Source organism: Melozone crissalis, unplaced genomic scaffold (assembly GCF_028551555.1).
Source record: "Melozone crissalis strain CALT ecotype California unplaced genomic scaffold, PUWL_Pcris_2 ptg000090l_1, whole genome shotgun sequence".
In the NCBI taxonomy this organism is placed as follows: domain Eukaryota; kingdom Metazoa; phylum Chordata; class Aves; order Passeriformes; family Passerellidae; genus Melozone; species Melozone crissalis.
The window spans coordinates 4,320,471-4,339,504 of record NW_026535867.1 but is presented as its reverse complement, the minus strand read 5'-3'; the positions used below and the strand labels follow the sequence as shown (position 1 = coordinate 4,339,504).

General features: G+C 35.4%; 1 protein-coding gene across 1 annotated transcript in view; it reads right to left on the bottom strand.

The window, feature by feature from the left end:
- Positions 1–19,034, bottom strand: part of CFAP47 (cilia and flagella associated protein 47) — a 260,765-nt gene that overhangs the window by 127,934 nt on the left and 113,797 nt on the right. Inside the window, exons 46-49 of the mRNA XM_054291296.1 lie at positions 17,964–18,160; positions 14,310–14,453; positions 12,621–12,794; positions 3,125–3,236 (exon numbers count right to left, since the gene is read on the bottom strand). Of these exons, the coding sequence (XP_054147271.1) occupies positions 3,125–3,236; positions 12,621–12,794; positions 14,310–14,453; positions 17,964–18,160 (627 nt within the window). The remainder of the gene's footprint in view (positions 1–3,124; positions 3,237–12,620; positions 12,795–14,309; positions 14,454–17,963; positions 18,161–19,034) is intronic.

Genomic DNA, 19,034 nt, shown 5'->3' with positions numbered 1-19,034 from the left:
TGGAAAGCAGAAATAAAAATTTGATAAAATATAAAGCAATCTGTAGAAGATGCTTTCTCAAACCTGAAGAAAATTGCTCAATTACTCAGAAAACAGACCGCTGAAGAATTTTATGTAGTGACAGAATCTTGTTTGAGGTGTTTATTTGCTATTATTTCTGTGTTAAAGCTGTCACACACCTAAAAACTAGCTGGAGCATGTAATATTAGCACTCTATTGGAATGCTTCCAAATGGACTTTAGAAAATAACTGGGCCCATTTTTAGCTTAGCAACCATAAAACAGTAAGACAGAAAGCAAAAGCTGCATAATTTTGCAGCTATATAATTTTGGAAATAAAAGGACTTCGAAAATAAATGAAAAATGCAAACCATTTGCTCAGTACAACTTACATGGTAAAAGTTCTTTCATTAGAATTTATTTTAATATGAAAAAACAGTATTAGAACATCAAGACTACAAAGTTTTACAATCACAAGTTAGGAAGTTCTGGACTTGAAATTACTCATCTAGGACAGAGTCCTCAGCTAGGTATCAAAATAGTTGTTCTTTTTTCCTTGCAGGATAAAATTGACTCCCTCTGCAGATAGCTTTGGAGCACTGCTTTTTATTTTGTCCTTCCAACTGTTCACCCCATGGATTACTTTCTTCTTTCTAAACAAATTCACCTGACTGAATAAAGAATACTCTTTTTTTTTTGGGGGGGGGGAAGGGGGAAATGTTTAAATTATACTTTTCTTATAGTGCCTTGAACCTGGAAAGGATTAAGATTCTTGAGTATTGCCTAATTCCTACTTGAATCACCTACATCTAATATGTGACTCTCAAGATTCAGGCTGGCTGTTGAAATATCCTGAAAGCTAAAAAACCAAAAATGCATTCACATATATTTTATATATTTTATATATATATATTATACTATATATATTATACATATATATATATACATATACATATATATAATATATATATATACTTTTTTTTTTTTTTTTAATCTTTGAAATTGAAGTTTCTCAGGGCCTGGAAACTCTGCTCTGGAGAACAAATATGACTTGCCAGCCTTGCACAGTGTGATGCAGACAGACTCCCATTCTCCCTGAAGCACAAAAAAGCACTTCCTAACACGTTACCTTAGGTAGGACACTTGGTAGTCAGGTTTACATCAAACCTGACATCAGACAGCAAATTCAGCTGCTGCTTTTCACACCTGTGACAGGGCCTCTCTTCCCTCCACCCCTCTCCTGCTACAGCAGCTGAATGATCAGAGAGTGTGCACGGATTTCTGTGAGAGAGCCAAACCTGTCTCTGTTCCAGGGGAAGAATGAACACGATTTCCTGAGGTGGTGATTAAAGCAAGCCCTGAGCCAGGGGGTGGATTGCAGATAACTGGGCCCCGTCCTTTTCAAAGGATAACTTTACCCTTCTATCAAGTTATTTTAAAGTGAAAAATAAAGAGAAGAAGGGCAGATGTGGCTTCCCAGCATTTGAACCAGCAACTTTTTTTTGGGTTAGAGAAACTGACTGTTCTCTCTTTTTCATTCAGTGAACATATAATAAATACTTCAAAACATAATGGAAACCATTGTGATAGAAGTCAAGGGAAGAGAAGACATTGGAGATGTAGATCTGAACATGCCATCTATGTCCCTTTGAAGGCATGGCTTTTATCACCTGGTATTAATTTGCTCTCTGATAGATCCCTTGGAGCCTCTTCTACTGAAACTTTCATTATATATAAAAGAACTGGGGATTTTCTAAGGCAGAAGAAGAGACTATCCCTAAATCTTTAATGCTTAAAAAAAAGCCATGTTTAAATATAGCACATCCTCAATATTTCCTGGTGCACATTTTTGATGATTACAATTTCATTGAAAGCTGATTCCTATTCATGACGCATGATTTTTTTACAGGGTTACAGATCAGGGCACTGAAATCTTCCTATGGCACTAGACCAAGCCTTTTTACAGGTATTAATTTCTTTGCACAAGTCACTTGTGAATTGAGATGGCATTATTAGTTAGGTTTTACCTATGAGGTACTGAAAACAAAATGGCCAAAGGAGCAAAGTAGTTTGACATCCTCAGGGACAAGATTTAATAGCTTTTTAATGCTAAGAAAACAGCTGTCATTAATCTCAATTGTCCAAGAATGGAGCAGAATCACTGCTTGGAGTTAGGAACTCACAAATATGAAACTACACACACTAAGCATTTTCTGTTGAGAGATTTATCCATTATTGGGAAGTTCAAATCTTTCCCTGAGTGCTACTCAGTTCCTTCAGGATGGTCTCCTCTGTTTCCACAATTCCCTCCCAAACACCTTTGTACTTTTCTCTGCTGGGAATTACTACAGTAGTTACCCTACAGGGAAGGCAAAGATTGATTGTACAGTTTCATTCTCAAAATCATGCTTTTCACATTATGAGCTAAATAATGAGCACCATGGAATTTTAGAACCATTACCAAATATATAAAAATTATGAATTCTGAATTGTTATTAAAAAAGAAAACCAGGAAAAACAATAATGATGGGATGCTGACATTGGTTAAAAATATGCAGAGTTTTGCTATTGTATCATAAAAATAACATTTTAAACATGGATGGATGCAAGTTATGAACAATTAATTTTAGAACTCCGTAGCCTCCACTATATGTCAAAGAAAGAACCCAGTTCACTGAATTCTATTTATGTGCTTGCCTTGTGGTCAACAGACTGAACATTAATTAAGGGAAAAATCAAATTCTGGTCTCTGCCTTTACATCTTTGGTTGTAGTAGTGCTAAAATATCTAAAGGGATTAAACAGGTTTTAGAAAATTAAATTTAGATCTACGAACCTGGTGATAATTCAAAAACCATTACTTCCTATTTAGTCAATTTTCATGAGACCAATTAAATACATAAAGTTGTTCATATGCTGGCATTTTTGAAGAACCTGACCACACATTTAGCAGTAAGATACCTTTAAAAATAAAAATATGAGCCAGCTTAAAAACCTGAATCACCAGTAATGACAACCTTACTTCCAGAAGACAGGTTATGCAGAAAAGATGCAAGCATTAGGTGTAAGGAGATTTAACCTGGTAATTTATAGGGATATTTTATATATTTAAGTTCTAAATAGTACCTTGAAAGACTCCTCGTCTGCAGGGAGATATACTCAAGGTGTAAGCAGCAGTGTCCTCTGGGTTGACAGCCACATCAGGGGCACCACTCAGCATTGAGAGATTGGAATACACCTGGGGAGGACAAATCACAGAGAGGAAAACTCATCAAAAGCCAGTAACTTGCAAGAACACCATAGAGACAATACCCATTCTACCTGCTTTGGAGAGTACAATAGAAAATGTGGTATCAGAAGTCCTAAATTTTATGCAAATGAAAGAATACACACTATAAGAGAAATGCTGGAGTATACGGATGATATCAAGCACAGATTTTGAAGTCGTTGCTCAACATGATCAAAAATATATTGCTTAGACCACAGAACTGCTTACATATGCAGAGATTTGCACAGTTAGGCCCTTAATATTTTACATACATTTTTGTTTGAAAAATAACAAAGACATTCAGCAGCACTGATCCATCTAAATAGACAGAGCAAAGCAAAATCTGAAGTGTCATTCTAACATCATTTGCTAGACCTCAAGTGATATTAACCTGTGCTATATGATATGTCACATTTTGTAAATGACAAATACACATGGCATGCATGGTAACTCTCAGGGCAATGGAGAGACCAATAGAATTTTCACATGTAGAAATTTTGATTTTGCAAACTGTAAAGCTCATTGGGAGAATATAGGGTGAGTATTTTTTAATTGCATCTCATTTCTTCCATTCTTGTACAGAGTTGCTACAGAGGAATTCTCTGAGCAGCTGCTCATGGTGATGCCTTAGGATTTTAGCTTTTATATATTTTTGAAATCCTGTACTAGTATTATATACATTAGTATATGACTCTAAACTCTATATAGTGTTAGTTAACTGTCTTCACTTTTGGTCAGACAAAACAATCCTTCTAGGCCTGAAATTCAAAGACACTCTACTGCCTCAGGCCCTGAAAAGTATAAACAAAAGTGAATTGTTGGGGGACAAACTGGGGGAATATGACTTGATTACTTGAAGCTGTAATGGGAGGGTTAAGCCCTGGTGTGTAAATGGACCAAACTTGGATCTGTCTGAGGAGCTCATGACCATGGTTCATTTTGGGTGCAGCCCCTTGGGGAGGCTTTGTCTGCCCTTAATGCACCTGAAGGCCCTTCATTAAACATATCTGCTTTTATTCTCTTAATCCTGCCTGGCCTCTGGTTTTAGGTAGGCCAGGAAAAGACATCAGTGAAAAAGGTGTTCAGGCCTGAAGCATCCCTGGGCAGAGCTGGCCTGTCAAGCATCCAAGTGGACACCTGAATTCTACAGAGATTTCTTTTGCAACACTAATAGCATTAGACGCACATTCATTGTTAAAGTAAGTATATTTTCTTATTATTTTCTGTAGAAAATAAGCATATTCTTAAATCATCTTTTCTTCTGATACAGACAATCATTGCCTACAACACATTCCCTCTCTGTAGTATTTATGTTACTGTAATTCTTTTTTCAGGTGCTGGTTCTTCTAAATCCAGAATTTCTATTCCAAGTAACAGATTAAAAAAGCCTGTTAAGCAACAGCCGTCCTCTTCCCCAATAAATCTACATTTCAAACTGGATAATAAAAGTCCAGCAACCAGAAAGAATAGGAAGAGACTGGCAAGAGGAAAAAAAAGGCTAAAACAGAGACAGATGAAAAGACTTGTTGAATTGTCACTTGGAGAAAAATAACTGGGAAAAAAAATCTTTTAAGTTGTCCACAAAGAGCAAAGCATAGGAAAGGTGGGGCTGTTACACACTGAAGATGGGAAAGACACGTTTATTAACATATAAACAATAAATTAGTCATACTTCTACATTTATGGACTTTCCATTTCAGTTTACAATGAATGTACACAAGAGTGAAGGATAAGTACCTAAAAATACAACTAGGATAATAATAATGACAGCAAATTACTAGGGATAGAAATAAGATTAGTTAATATGAGATTTCTATTTAAGGAAAAAGTAACATGGAGACAGAAACAGAAGTAGGACAAATGTGATTCATTTAAATTGGATAAAAAGCAGAAGGGTAAATTCGGTTTTTATCAAAGACTGGACAGACCAAATAAGTTTCTATCAAAAGATTTCAAAGTAAAAGGAACACTACTAGCATGGCTGACTATAATAAACATGAAATGCCTCTGGATTGCTGAGGAGTAAATATGGACCAGAAGTTTGATTTTCTGTCATTCAAGTGAAATTCTGGACAGTTTTTCAAATTAGTGAACTAACAAAAGCTAATTTTTAAATGAAATTTTTAATCTTAAGGAAGGGACTGTATAACCAAATAGGAAAAGGTTGTGTATAAGCAATGAAATTATGTCAGTACACACATGGCCACATGGTCTCTGTTTCAGTGCTTGAATCCAGATTCTGTATCAAGAGAAATGAAAGAATTCTCCCTTCCCTGTCCTGCATCAGATTAAACCTTTTGGGATCAGATGCTCACTAAAACTTGCACATAACTGATGCTGACCTCAGTCTGTGTCACCTTTCCAGCTGCAGTCATTAAACTCACAAGCTGCTTGCTCTTCCAGAGCTATAACTCAAATATTCACCATCTGATTGAGGAATCACCCCCATTCATTTACCAACCCTATTTGTCTCTGTTATTTAAGTTACTCACACCTCAGCCAATCTCCAAGCAGTGGCCACAACAATTCAGTCTCCTACTTCCAACCTCCTGAGAAGGTTTATGGTTGTCACAAACCATACCTCACTCACCAGGTACCTCTCAAGTGTTCCATAAACAGAGCTTTGTCTTGCTCCAATGGCCACGAGATTTATCAGCTCTGTTACTGACACTAATTGAAATGTTACTGAGACTCATTCTCATTTTTTCACAGACATTTGGGATTCTAATATGGCATAATGTTGCATAACGTGTCTCTGCTAACTGCAGGTTTATTACAAAGTAACAATACATCCAGGAATACTCAGAAAGTGAAAAAGTTGAAGAATTCAAAAGTACACATAGAGGAAAGTCCAGAAATAGCAGATTTCTACAACAATAAGTAGATGCAGAGATTTTCTAAGTTTAGAGGAAAGCTTTGGGTGAAGCAATGGAAGAATTTATAGAGAATAAGCTTTAATTTAATTTCGTTCTGAATATCAGAGAGAGAGAGCTATTTCTTATTAAAATACATTTTTATGAGGATTATATGTAAGAGCAGGACACAATTTTAGTCACAGATGTAGCATTGAATAACCTTATATCCTATAATAATCTACAACACTGTATTCCTGAAGATTCCTTAATATGCCTAACAAAATCTTCTATGGATCACTACTGTTAGGCAAATACATTTTGAAGAAAGAAAGTAGGGCATTAATTAGGTTGCTTTTATGAACAATAAAAATAATATTGATTTACAAGCTATTCAAAATTAGTCAAGATATGGAATTACTTCTTCCAGTTAGTGGGAGAGGCAGTTTGTCAGCTTCTGCCCTGATGTGCAACCAGAGAACGATGAACAATTACAGGCAGATTAACCAGAGCCCACACCAAGGGTGGGGCTGCAGAGATATGCACTTACACACAGTATTTATACTGAGAGAAACAGGCAGATCTGCACATAAACACTGAGGAACACACAAAATTTATCAGGCATAAATAATTGCATAAATGATAAATAATAAATCAATTATAAATAATAAATAGTTTCTTAAAATATGTTAGATCACTCTTACTCAGGAAACTAGAATTGTAGAATAACTCAGTAGAGCCAAAATGTAAATTATTATTAAAATTATCATTGTGACCCTGTACAACATTTGCTCAAATCAATTCGTACCCAAGGATTTGGTTTTTCAATTACAGCATTCTCCGTTTTCTTATATATCAAGTCGTTATTTACGCACAGCCAGAAAGTATAAATGTATAAAATGCTGCAATTTAAACCTAATTTATCAGCCACTGGTTTGAAAACTCATTCTGCAGAACTGTAATATGGCTATTTAACATAAACAGAAATGGAAAACCAAACTTCATAATTACAGTAACTTTTTCCAGAGCTGAATAACCAAAAAAGTATAACTCCAAAAACTTCAAGGCAAAGTGATGAATGGATGTATGAACATAATTAAATATATTTAAGCTCAATTGTGTCTTAGTGTAACAAAGTTAGACAGCAATGTATTCAAGGTTTCCATTTGAAAATTGTTTCTCAGGTATGTTTATAATATTTAGAGGCTCTACTTAGCAAAAAGTTAATGTTCTTTGACCCTAGGCCAGAACCCAATCTGTAGGAGTCTCTGATCAATCTGACAACCAGACTCTTCACAAACCTCTCAAGAATGGCAGTTTTCCAAAACAAGCCCACATTGCTTTCCCTCATCCACCTTTCAGTGCAAACTTTCCCAATTCCTGAGTCACTAGGAACTCATTTAATTCTTGCAATCACTCTTATTTTGCCACCAGCATGTTATCACACTGAAGTGAAACATCTTTGCATTGCACTGAGGATATTCCCCAAATAATTCCTGCCCGTTGAGCAGCAATGTGGAGTTCTACATAATGAAAAATGCTACATAATCCAGATGTGTTCCTAAACCAGGCCACCTGTCAAAACCACTAACATATTTCAAGAAACAAATTTGACCTAAGGCCTCACAATGCCCTTAATTGATCTAAAAATTTCACAAGTTATCAAAAAACACGTGGCAACAACTAAAGTTATTCTGAAAATCCTGTAGGCCTTTGAACCATTCATTATTGTTAAGATTGCCTTTTCTTTAGTGAAAAGTACCCCTGTTACAGAAACTCTGGGTGATACAGGGGAAGCCAAAGAAATTGAAAGGACAGATAAAAATTGAAGCATTATGGAAGACACAGATCCACTTGTTGTTAAAGAATATAAACTTGACCTTGAACAACCAGGTTACTGCACTTGCACAGAATTTATTCTCAGAAAATCTCAGATACATCACCAAACAAGAGTTAGGCCGAACAGGGAAGCCCCTCATTAAAGGTTTATGGTACATAATTTTATTAATGTGAAGCATTTTTCACAAATACCTAACCTTCATGGCATTGTCTTGGTCACATTGTAAAAACCTAAGATGGATATACAGAGAATAGACAAAAACAGACTGAAAAGGTGGGGATTTAATTTTTTTTCATTATGTACTTATTCTACAATTTTGTAAAATATAAGTATTTTGTATAACCTAATCCCTGACAGGTAATTTAACTGGGCCTTGATATTCCTCTGGAGAGTTTACTTTAATAACATTATTTTGAATAGCAATTAGAAAAACAGTTGCACAGTTTTATATTTTTATGGCAAAACCGTGCCTTGAAAGAATTAGGCACCTTTACAGCTAAAGTTTTTATCAGAATTTATAGCTTTTAAAAGCTATAATTTTTTTTAAAGTTTTAAAAGAATTTATAGCTAAAGTTTCTATCAAAGGTGTCATTAGAAGGAGTCACCAACACATCAGACAATTATTTAGATCCAGTTGACAAAGATTTACATAAATAAACAAGAAAATTGCATTTAAGATTTTGTCATGAGACTGAGAGATTGGATTTTCATAAAAATGCTTTACACTTCCTCCTCTTCTCAAAGGATTTGAATGTAATTTTACAGACACAAAAATCCATTTACACTGCAGTCACTTACCTTCTATTAATTCATCATCAGAGAAAGATGTGCTCTCTGGCTGATGTTATATATGCACAAATTCTTTATGAATTCTGTTGTGATTTTTTTTTCCATATGCAGGAGTAAGTTAATCACAAGGGAGACTATTTGTTGTAAGATCCCTTAGAACCAACCACGAAGAGCACAGTGGCAGCACTTCCCTAAGGAACTACACATCAATCAGTAGAAAAGAATTCATAAAACCATTCATATCTTTCCAAGGGAATTTATGGAAATTGTCTTTTAATCACGGAAAGCTTTGTGAGCACTGAAAGTGTTTTGCTTAGAAGTTTTAAATGCAGACTGATGGAGCCATGCACATGACCTCCCCTGAATTGCAAAGGCACTTCTTCCCTCCCCAACTCTAGAGCCACACTAATGCTTACACAGACAATCAAACCACATATACAAAAATTATTGCTGCCCCAGACATAAACCCTCTGTATATGATTGAAAAGGAAAAAAAAAATTATTCAGCTAGAAGAGGGCTGTCTTTCTGCAATAAAGGCAAGGATTATTTCCTTCTTCCTTCCAGACTTAAATTTCATTTTAAATAGTCACTTTTGCAGTAGTAGCCTCATTTTTGCTCAGGCTATTAGAAAAACACAGCAAATACGAGAAACAGAGTAGCATATATATAACATGATTTTTTTAATGAAATGAGGTTTTTTGTTAAGTTTACAGTTTAATATATTCAGTTATTAAAATGAAATAGTGAAGCTAAATTTAGACCTCCAAGGCAAAATTAACCAAGTATTAGTTCAGCTAAATTACTTGTTGCTAAGTATTCATGGTGCAGTAAATTGTTTATGGACGTGCCTGTAAATTATTATGTTTGCCAGCTACTGGCACATCTCATACCATTCTTGCTAAAGGTTGAGGTTTATTACTTCAGTAAATTAAATTCTTGTCGTTTTTTTTTATATCATGTGCATCCCAGTTTATCTCTGAGAAATTACTCCATATGGTGGAGATACTCCAGCAATGCAGGGTGTATGGAGCACATACCAACCAATCCAGTAATGAAGATATTCATTAGCCAACAAAATTACAAAAGATCCCATGAAAAAACATCCAAAATGATTACTTCTTGCATTATCTTTGCTCCGCCTGTCAAGACTGACAACATTTCCTCTACCTAATCACCAACTTAGCTACAGTACAATACAGAAAAATGTCAAAGATTCTGGATTAAACAGGAGGAGGAGTTACTGGGCTGCCAGCAACTGCTCCCAGGGGAAACACAAACAAAGCAAAACCAGTGCTCTGCTTCACCACAGACTACCCAGATATTACAGTAACCAGGCAGCATGGAATGAACACCAGCAACAAAATTAGAATAACTTCATTTTCCTGTTGCCCTTTGTGCTACATACATCTGAGTAAATAAAGCTTATTTGGCATTTCCAACAAGGCTGTGGGTCACAGTTCCCTCTTAGAAGAGGTTTTCTAAATTCCTCTAATAACTACAGATACCTGTGATCATGTTCTGGATTTAGTGGTTAAATCCTGACTTACAGGCAGACTGTTTAGGAAATAAAAGCAAGCAAATGAACTTTGCTCACTCCAATAGCACAAGACACTACATGACATCTGCTGGAGAGTGCTGGAAGTGATTAATATTTGCTTTGTGAAGGGGACAACGAGCAGGCTTTGTAACCATGTCTTCTCCAGCAATTCCAGCCCACCTTGCTCCAGCAACTGTTCTGCAACTGCTCCTGGCTAAGAACCTCGCACAGAGAAAATGCATTATTCACACTGAGTAATTTATTGTATGCACACATGCATGAAATAGCTGACCTTACTGTTTCTCTCCTAAAGGTCCCAGAGCTAAAAGAGCACACACAGTTGGATTGTCGAGCAGTATTTCACAGAGATGAGAAAAGCACAAAACCCCTCCACATCACAAAACCAAATTTCAGGGCCCAGAGAACACCCTCAAGGAGATCAAAGTTCAGTCACACAGAGCTCACCCTGGATAGTTCAACTATCATAAATTAATTTAATGCAATATTTCTGAAAAATACATACAATGAATAATTTTAATGTATTCATTTTGAAGTTGGTTATTTCTGTACCTTTCACTTACATTGGCACAAAAAAAAATTGAGTTCACACAAAATAGGAAAGCAGAAAAAACAGTTCTGTTGCCAAAAACATTCACTTCTTCCAGAGATAAAAGTACAAATATATCAGAAATGCAAATGCATTCACATCTGAAAAACTAAACTGTTGAAAATAAAAATGTCAAAGCTGGTGATGCCCAAAAAATTAATTTCTTACTTTGTTTTGGGGATGATAATGAGTCAAAAAATAGGAATATGAACCTGGGCCTTTCTGTGATGCACAAAGTTTACTAAATGTAGATTGACCCGTAAAAATGGAAACCTGGAAAAGTGGATACCAGCAAGAAGACATCCAAGGAAGGATTTTCACATTGGCATGAATTATCATTACTTTATAGAACATTGCTGCTGGTATATACATGATCTCTCTTTATATCTTATGGTCAAATCATTACCTTTAATTAGAATAAAGCAGCACTTGGACCTACTGGCACCAAGACAGAGAACAAAATGACTCATTTTGCAAGTCCACACTACATAGCTAGTCAGATTTTATCTTCTAGCATGTAATTGTCCCATTCTCAATCCTTTCACAGAAGAAAAACTAAATATATATATTTACAGATACTGACAATTGTTAGCTGGCACTCCCCTGCATTGCTTCAATAGATGGAGGCATCCTGGCAAACACTGTATGGCCATAATATCTGGATGCTATCTAATTTAGATTTAAATGCCATGATAGAGTCACAAATATGGATTTTCATGAGCAAGACCCAAGATGTTTGTGCTCAGGAATTTCTCTGCAGCTGAGAGGAAAAGCAGAAATTCATCTTTGTTGCCCTAATGCACCTTCTGCCTCTGCTGGCATAGGATATGGCATCCAATACATAGGTGCAGAAGGTGAGGAATGCTACAGAAATAGTTTTATCACTTCCAAATTAAACACACAGACAAGATAAATGTTAGGAAAATTATGCTATTTCAGTACTACAACAGTGGTTTTAAATAGGAAAATGTGCTTGTGTAAACAGAGTTATGAAATATAGTTAATGGAAAGCATGAAAAATAATTATTATACCTAATAGTAAAAATATGTTCTTGAGCAAGGAAATCAATAAAACTATATTTCTTAAGAATTTTTATTAACCTCCTCAGTGACCCATTCCCTTTCAACAACTCCAGTGATTACCACTGAATTTTCTCTTTTATCAGCAAACACACAAAGCATTCCCAGCTTCTTCCAGCATTCCTGAAACATCAGCTGGGCAATAGACAGCAACTGGGCCAGGCCACTGGGCCATGAGAAATTCATGTACAGTGAGCTCATGCTGCAATCCTTCCCTTAGGAGGACAATAATTTTTGTCCTTTTCATGTAATATTCAATATTTTATGAAGATTTTTAGGAACCCAGTAATTCTCAGGCCCCTTGTCTGATTTCAAAACTGATGGACTTGGCCACCGGTTTCAAATTGTTGGAGAAGCAAAGATTAGCAAATGAACAGAGAACAATTGTAGAGGTGAGAGAAGTGTTGTTCCCTCAGACTGAAACACGAAGAAATCTTTTTTCTCATCAAGCACACAGTAGAATCATACATTATCTCATAGATTTCCTGACTATAAACATATTCATATATTATGAACTATAGAAAATTTTCTCATGGACACATGAATTTTATTAGCGGATCTGCAATTGCAGTAATTGTTGCAACTGTAGTACATAATGTATCAGTCCTATTCAGAAAAATATTTTTCATATTATTGCAAAAAAATTACCTTGTATTTTAGCATCTTCTTGGTATAATTGTGCACCCATAAGATTTTATGAGCCACCTTTCCCACTTGGCACTCTATCACAATGCAATCCTGAGGCAGAGGTTTCTTCCCTATTCCCTTAAGACTGAAGATGTTCTGAGTTCCAGCTGTAACATTTCTCAGAATAAGCCTTCCCTGTGACAAAGAAAAGAGAAAAAAAGAAGTTGTTTCATTACTGTACAAGTCCCCCTTGGCTGCCAAAGCAACTCCTTTAGTTTATTTATCTCAAATCTAGGTGACTCAGAGTGCTTACAAGAAAGGGCTCCTATTCACTTTCCTAGTTCTTTAATAAACCTATTGCTAAACAGAGAAGTAAACCAGAGAAACAAAACCTTTTATTCTAATTTTTTCTAAACCGTTAAATTCAACAACATAAAGTTTTCACATTTCTAGGTTTTCTACTTCTTGGCTTCTTCTTGAAAAACAAATATCTCCAAGAACATATGACCTCATGCCTCTTTGTCTCTCATATAATATTATAACTTTGATCATTGATTATTTCCACCTGTCCTATGAGCACAGGGTTGAGCCTGGAGAAAGGGAGACCCAAGGGAACTGCATTGCTCTCTACAAACACCTGAAAGGAGCCTGTAGTGAGGTGGGGATGGGTCTCTTCTCTGTGTCTCAAGTGAAAGGTTGAAAGGAAATTACCTTAATTTGTGCCAGGGGAGGTTCAGATTAGACATTAGAAAGAGGTTTTTACTGGAAGAGTGGTTAGGCATTAAATAAGTTCCCAGGGAAAGTGGTGGATTCACCATCTCAAGAGGCATCTGGATGTGGCACTTGGGACATGGGTTAGGGGTAACTATGGGGATGTTGGGCTGACAGCTGGACTAGAGGTCTTTTCCATCCTGGATGATTTTGTGACTCAGTTAAAATGTTCTGCATAATCATTTGTCATCAAAGGATTCAAGGCTTTTGGCTTTTAATAATTTTACAATTCTGAATACCTAAACTGCATTATATTTGGTTGGTAACACATGTAGAAGGGTTACTCATGCTTCAAAGAACATTTTTTTTCATCTTTGGCATTTCACATATTTCAACAGCAACTCGTAGCCAAAATCTCTCAGCTGGGACACAGACAAAGCCACAAATATATCTTCCTGCTAAAGGTGTTATAGGCTTTGCTCTGCTTGTCATTTTAACATTTGGAATAGTGATTGCTCTGATGGCAAAAGCAGCTGTGAAATGGTGGCTTAACTTGTAAATAAAGTACTCATCACATAAATTATTTTGTGATGTGGGCATGCAATGAGAAATACTACCTAATTATTTAGGTAATTAAATACAATTAAATATCAGTATTTGAATTCAGAATAACAACATATATTGTTGTGATAAAACGTTCAGAATTTTTACAGAATAGCGGTAGGATTGAATTATTTCGTAGAAATGAATATAATGGAAAATTAAATAAAGAAGACATGAAAATATTTGGTGGGGAAATTATCATATCTAATCTTAAGCTTTAAAAAGTTGGTTCATTTGTGTTTTTACTTCAGATAGTAGTAAATCTTACCCTTTCTTTCTCTCAAACAGATGCTTTAATATTAGCAACTGCCTAAACACTTTCATAATCTGGATACTGGTGATAAGCAGTATTGGTGAAAGCATCCTTTCAAATGTTGAAACTTATTTCTCTCTTACCATTATGACACTCTCAGCAATGGGCTTGAACGTGAGTGGATATGGAACTGTTCCACCTACAGGCACATTTATTGCAGGAGGGCCATGAAAACCCTGTCCTTCCAAAATTGCTTCAAACCTCCAGTCCTCATTGGATAAGTTACTCTGAAAGATGTAAATCAAAGTTGTAAATTAGATTATGCATTTAAATTTTTTAATGTGCACTTGCAGCTATCACTGCATCAGAGGACAATACTCATTTGCTCCAAGTACTGGCTCAGAGTGCCTTTGGGAAGAATAAAAGCAGTGTATTTTAAAAATGAAATAAGCTAATAATAAATCTGTTTTTCCTGGCAGATAGAGGTACAGAACCCCTACTTTTAGGAGCAATAATGTCAGCAGGAATACTCATTAGAAAACATGAGCAAGATCTAGCAAATGGTCAAGATGGAATTTGTAAGCATCATTATAAACATTTACAAGTATCTTTATGATGCTGCTTAATGCTTGGCAAAATTCTGTTCCCATACCATCTGTAAAAAATCTTGGTGCACCCCTTTTAATTGCTGATGTGGTGTGCTGGCATACATTGCCTCATTTGGCCACTGACAATGCTACAGGATCAGTCTTATGAATTGAAAATTCCATCTCCAAAGGAGAATTTACAGTCCTGTGTTCTCAGAATCTGGTCTTTCAAGACATTAAACTACTTTAAAGAATGCCTATCCTGAGCAATATGAGCCTATTTAAGACACATTTTTATGTTATGTTGGTTATGGTAAAAAGTGGGATATTTCACAATACATGCTTAGAGGCTGCCTAAAAGCAGTAAAACTAAAATAAAGTTATTCAGCCTCCTACTATTTGAAAGAACCAAACATCCAGTCTGAAGAAAAAAAAAAATTAACACTCATCTGAAAGATAAAATAAACTGTCACTCATGAACTAATTCATGCCTTGTCAAATATAGAAGATTAATCTCATCTGATCTGTGAAAAAGGAGGTAATCTTTTGACCTATAATGGTCTTCATCCATGGAAAATTGTATACAAACATCAGAGATAAAGGATGGATTTCAGGGAATAGAGATGATACTTCAGTTTTTGTTTCTGCCTATGAACTTCTCAGGAACAAAGAACCTGGGTCATCAGAGCTAACCCAGAGCTACCCACATCTGCAATACCATGTATCTAAGCTTTGATCGATATGTATGATTAATGCTTCAGTGTTAGGTGTTCAATTTCCCAGTAGCTGAGCACATATGCCTGCATGGAATGTTGAGGTTGGTGCAGTGTCTCAGTTTTACCAAAACCTTCCATCACCATGTCTCCAATTCTGTAATAACAATGACATCATCTCTGGTAGAAAGTACAAAAGAAAAAAGTATGATGTCCTTGTGCCAAGGATAAAATAAAAAGGAAAAAAAGACAACAAAAGGGTTTTTTTTTTTTTCCCATCATGCTTTTTTTATCTCCACAATATCAGAAAACGCTTTATCCCTTTGAAAACCAGCTGACCAGGTGTAAAATTGGCAGGTCATCACTCTCTGCTAATCTAACATTTAAAAAATTTGGGATTGAGGAAAAAACATCATCTGGATTGGTCTAGGTTCTAGAGGAAGGGCATGAAATTTTGGGTCCTTAAGTTGTTTTATTTCCAGTGTTTTCTAGTACAATTGGTATCAGATGTTTCCTTTATCCACAGCAGTGATAATTACATCAATATGTAACACAAATATTTCTTCTTAATCTCTAACACAAGAACTTGTCATCTGGACAAATGTGGTTGACAAACATGGTCATTGTGAAATTCTTTTGTAACAAATCCTTCTAACACAGCAGGAATTTGTCTTAAAGTGTCTTCTAAAGAAAGTTATTAAGAACAACAATAAACCTTAGAAAATTTGAAGAAAACATTTGTTAAATTTTATTCCCATGTACTCGTTCATTAATGGCTTTAATTAATTAGTCATCTAATTCCTACAGGATCTCTGCTTAATGTAAAATCTCATCCAGAACCTGTCAAGTGAATTAATTTAAACACAATTAATGCTAAGGGAGTCAGAATCTCCTCACAGGATTGTAGGTGGTTCAACCCAAGGTACCCAATAATTGTATTGGACCTGTACCTGGAGAGTCTGACAGGCAGAGACTGAACAGTTACATTCATCTCATGCTTGAGAAAATCATGGAAAATCGAAAAGAAACTAATCGCAGATCTCAGATTCAGCTGGGTTCTTATTCTGTTTCTGTCTCTAATTCACTGTGGGGCTTTAAGCTGACCAGCTGATCATTTAATCTGCTCCATTTACCAAGTGTTCCACCTAACACACATTATGACTGTTAGTTTGATTGTGTCTGTAAAAAGGGCTTTGAGCACTAAATATTTGGTTCAAGAAACTACTTCTAGCAGATTGAATAACTCCATGTTCAGTTCCACAATGAGCATATATTTTTCCACTAAATATTTAATAAAATTTAAATGACAAATACAATACTGCTAATAAAAATATAAATATATGAGAAACATTCTGGTAGATGGAGAAGCTCCAAGGAGTATATAGGTGTGTATATAGGAATGTAAAGTATCTAACTCCTGAAGAAGTGAATCCCCTGAAGTGAAAAATAAATCTATCAGAACAGTAATGCAAATCTGTTTAGAAAGTGTCTGTTTAAACAAGGTAGAAAATCCTTTTACCTTTCTGTGTTATGTATCAGTTGTTTTTAGGCTAATGTAGCATTCAAAAAAATCAATACATAAATTATTAATATCTTAAAACTCTTGAAAGAAGACACAGCACTATAATATGGTTTCCTTTAATTTTCTTTTTTCCTTTCTGATGTACTAGTTCCTTGTATACTCTCAATACTTGACAGAGCATTCAGCATGGTCTTTCCACAGATATTCAGTCTTCTTGCTTGAATCTTCCCCCACCCTTTTGACTACAAAATCTCAAAATAATTTCTCTATAAATTAGCTCACTACTATTCCTTAGTGGCTCTACTATCAAAAGGTCACAGACTAAACTCTAGTTCAGATCTCAGGAAATCTTTTACTGCTTCTATCTGGTTTAGAATCTTTATTCCTTTTCTCACACCTAAAATTCCTTCCCTATATTTTTGTGGGAGTTTTTTTTGTTTTGTTTTAAAGTTCTCTAAAATCTTACTAATAATTTTCTGAGAGGGATGATATTGCACCCATCTTCCCTCTCTGATCTTCTCATGTGCCAAGGGTTTCATACACAAAGTAGATATGATAAAACTATACACAATATACTGGCTATGCTTACCATGTTTTTTCAAATGTATTTAATCTAGTTCTTCTGTTTTATTCCTCAGCATGTCTCCTTTGTTTCCTTCAGAAATACTATATTAATTCCCTAGATTAAATAACTACTTTATTCACTTTCATTGTGATAACATTAGTAAATAACAGACTAAAAATTTTGAGAAGAAAACCATCAAAATTTAGTCCATCAAACTAATAATTAACTTGAAGTAAATTATTTTTCCCAACAGGTTTTACACTATCTACAACATGGACTTTGAGAAATAATCCTCAAGTTAATATGCATTTCTGCATTTCAGGACTGTAAATTTTTACAGTATTGATCTGAAATCCACTTTTTTAAAATCCTGAACCTTAGTTTAGTTAGCAGTAGAGGAGTGAACTTACAATTGGAATTTCCTGAGTCACTGTCTGGTAAGCTGGAATTAGAAATTCAAGCTGTGCATCAGCCTGGTCTTCATTCACCACACACTCAATCTCATAGACACGGATATCATAGGATGACTTCAGAATAATCTGACAGTGGTAGCAACCAGGTTTCTTAGGAGTGAATTTTATAGGAAACTCAACTGCATCAATTCCACCTAAAAAAAAAAAAAAAGAAAAGAAAAAACAAAAAAAATCCTAACAAAACAAAAAAAAAAAGGAACTGTTGGAAAGCTTTTCAGGAACATTGAATTCACAAGCAGAATCTGAAGAGGTATCCAATACAGTAGGAGTGTCTTCCCAGTAGAACATGCAAAAATTTCCAAGAAACAACAGAATTTTAGGAGTGTTACCCTGTAATTTAGTTTCCTAAAAATGGTATATTGAAACATGCAAACAATATTTTCTACTGATTTTAGTAGTGCACATAAAGATATTTTAAGATATTTAGTGAGAATAAAGATATTTTAAAATATCTCTTAAATCTAGTAGAAGAATTCAACATATATGAATTTCTGTAAATATTTTAAAACTATACAAGCTACTACATGTTTGTCAACAGCTGCCATCAGAGATATCTGTGATAGTACAGTACATTTGGCTGTGTATCCCCAACAATTACTGAAATTCTGTTTAATGTAGTAGCTCTCATGACAACTCATTAGACCTTTTCCCATGCCACATTTTGAATTGAAAGTCTGAGTTTCCAAAATTGATAGGGGTTTCCAAGCTGAAACAGATACATGCAAAATCCCACTTTCCCAACCTGCAGCACACAGGAAAACTCCCCACTGTAACCTCCAGAGCAAGGAGGAAGCAAAACAAATGCAAAGCTGCCCATGTCTGCACAGAGCCAGGTCTAACAAGGCTGCTGCAAAGATTTCCTGCTCTGTGCTTGCTCACAGAAAAGATCAGACTCCTGCACAGGATTTTAAGCAGCCCTTTAGGGCACATTCCAAAGAAGAAAAGAAGGTACAGGAGGAACTCCATGATGGCCACAAAGAATTCCCCAGTCCTAGAGTCTTCAAGAAA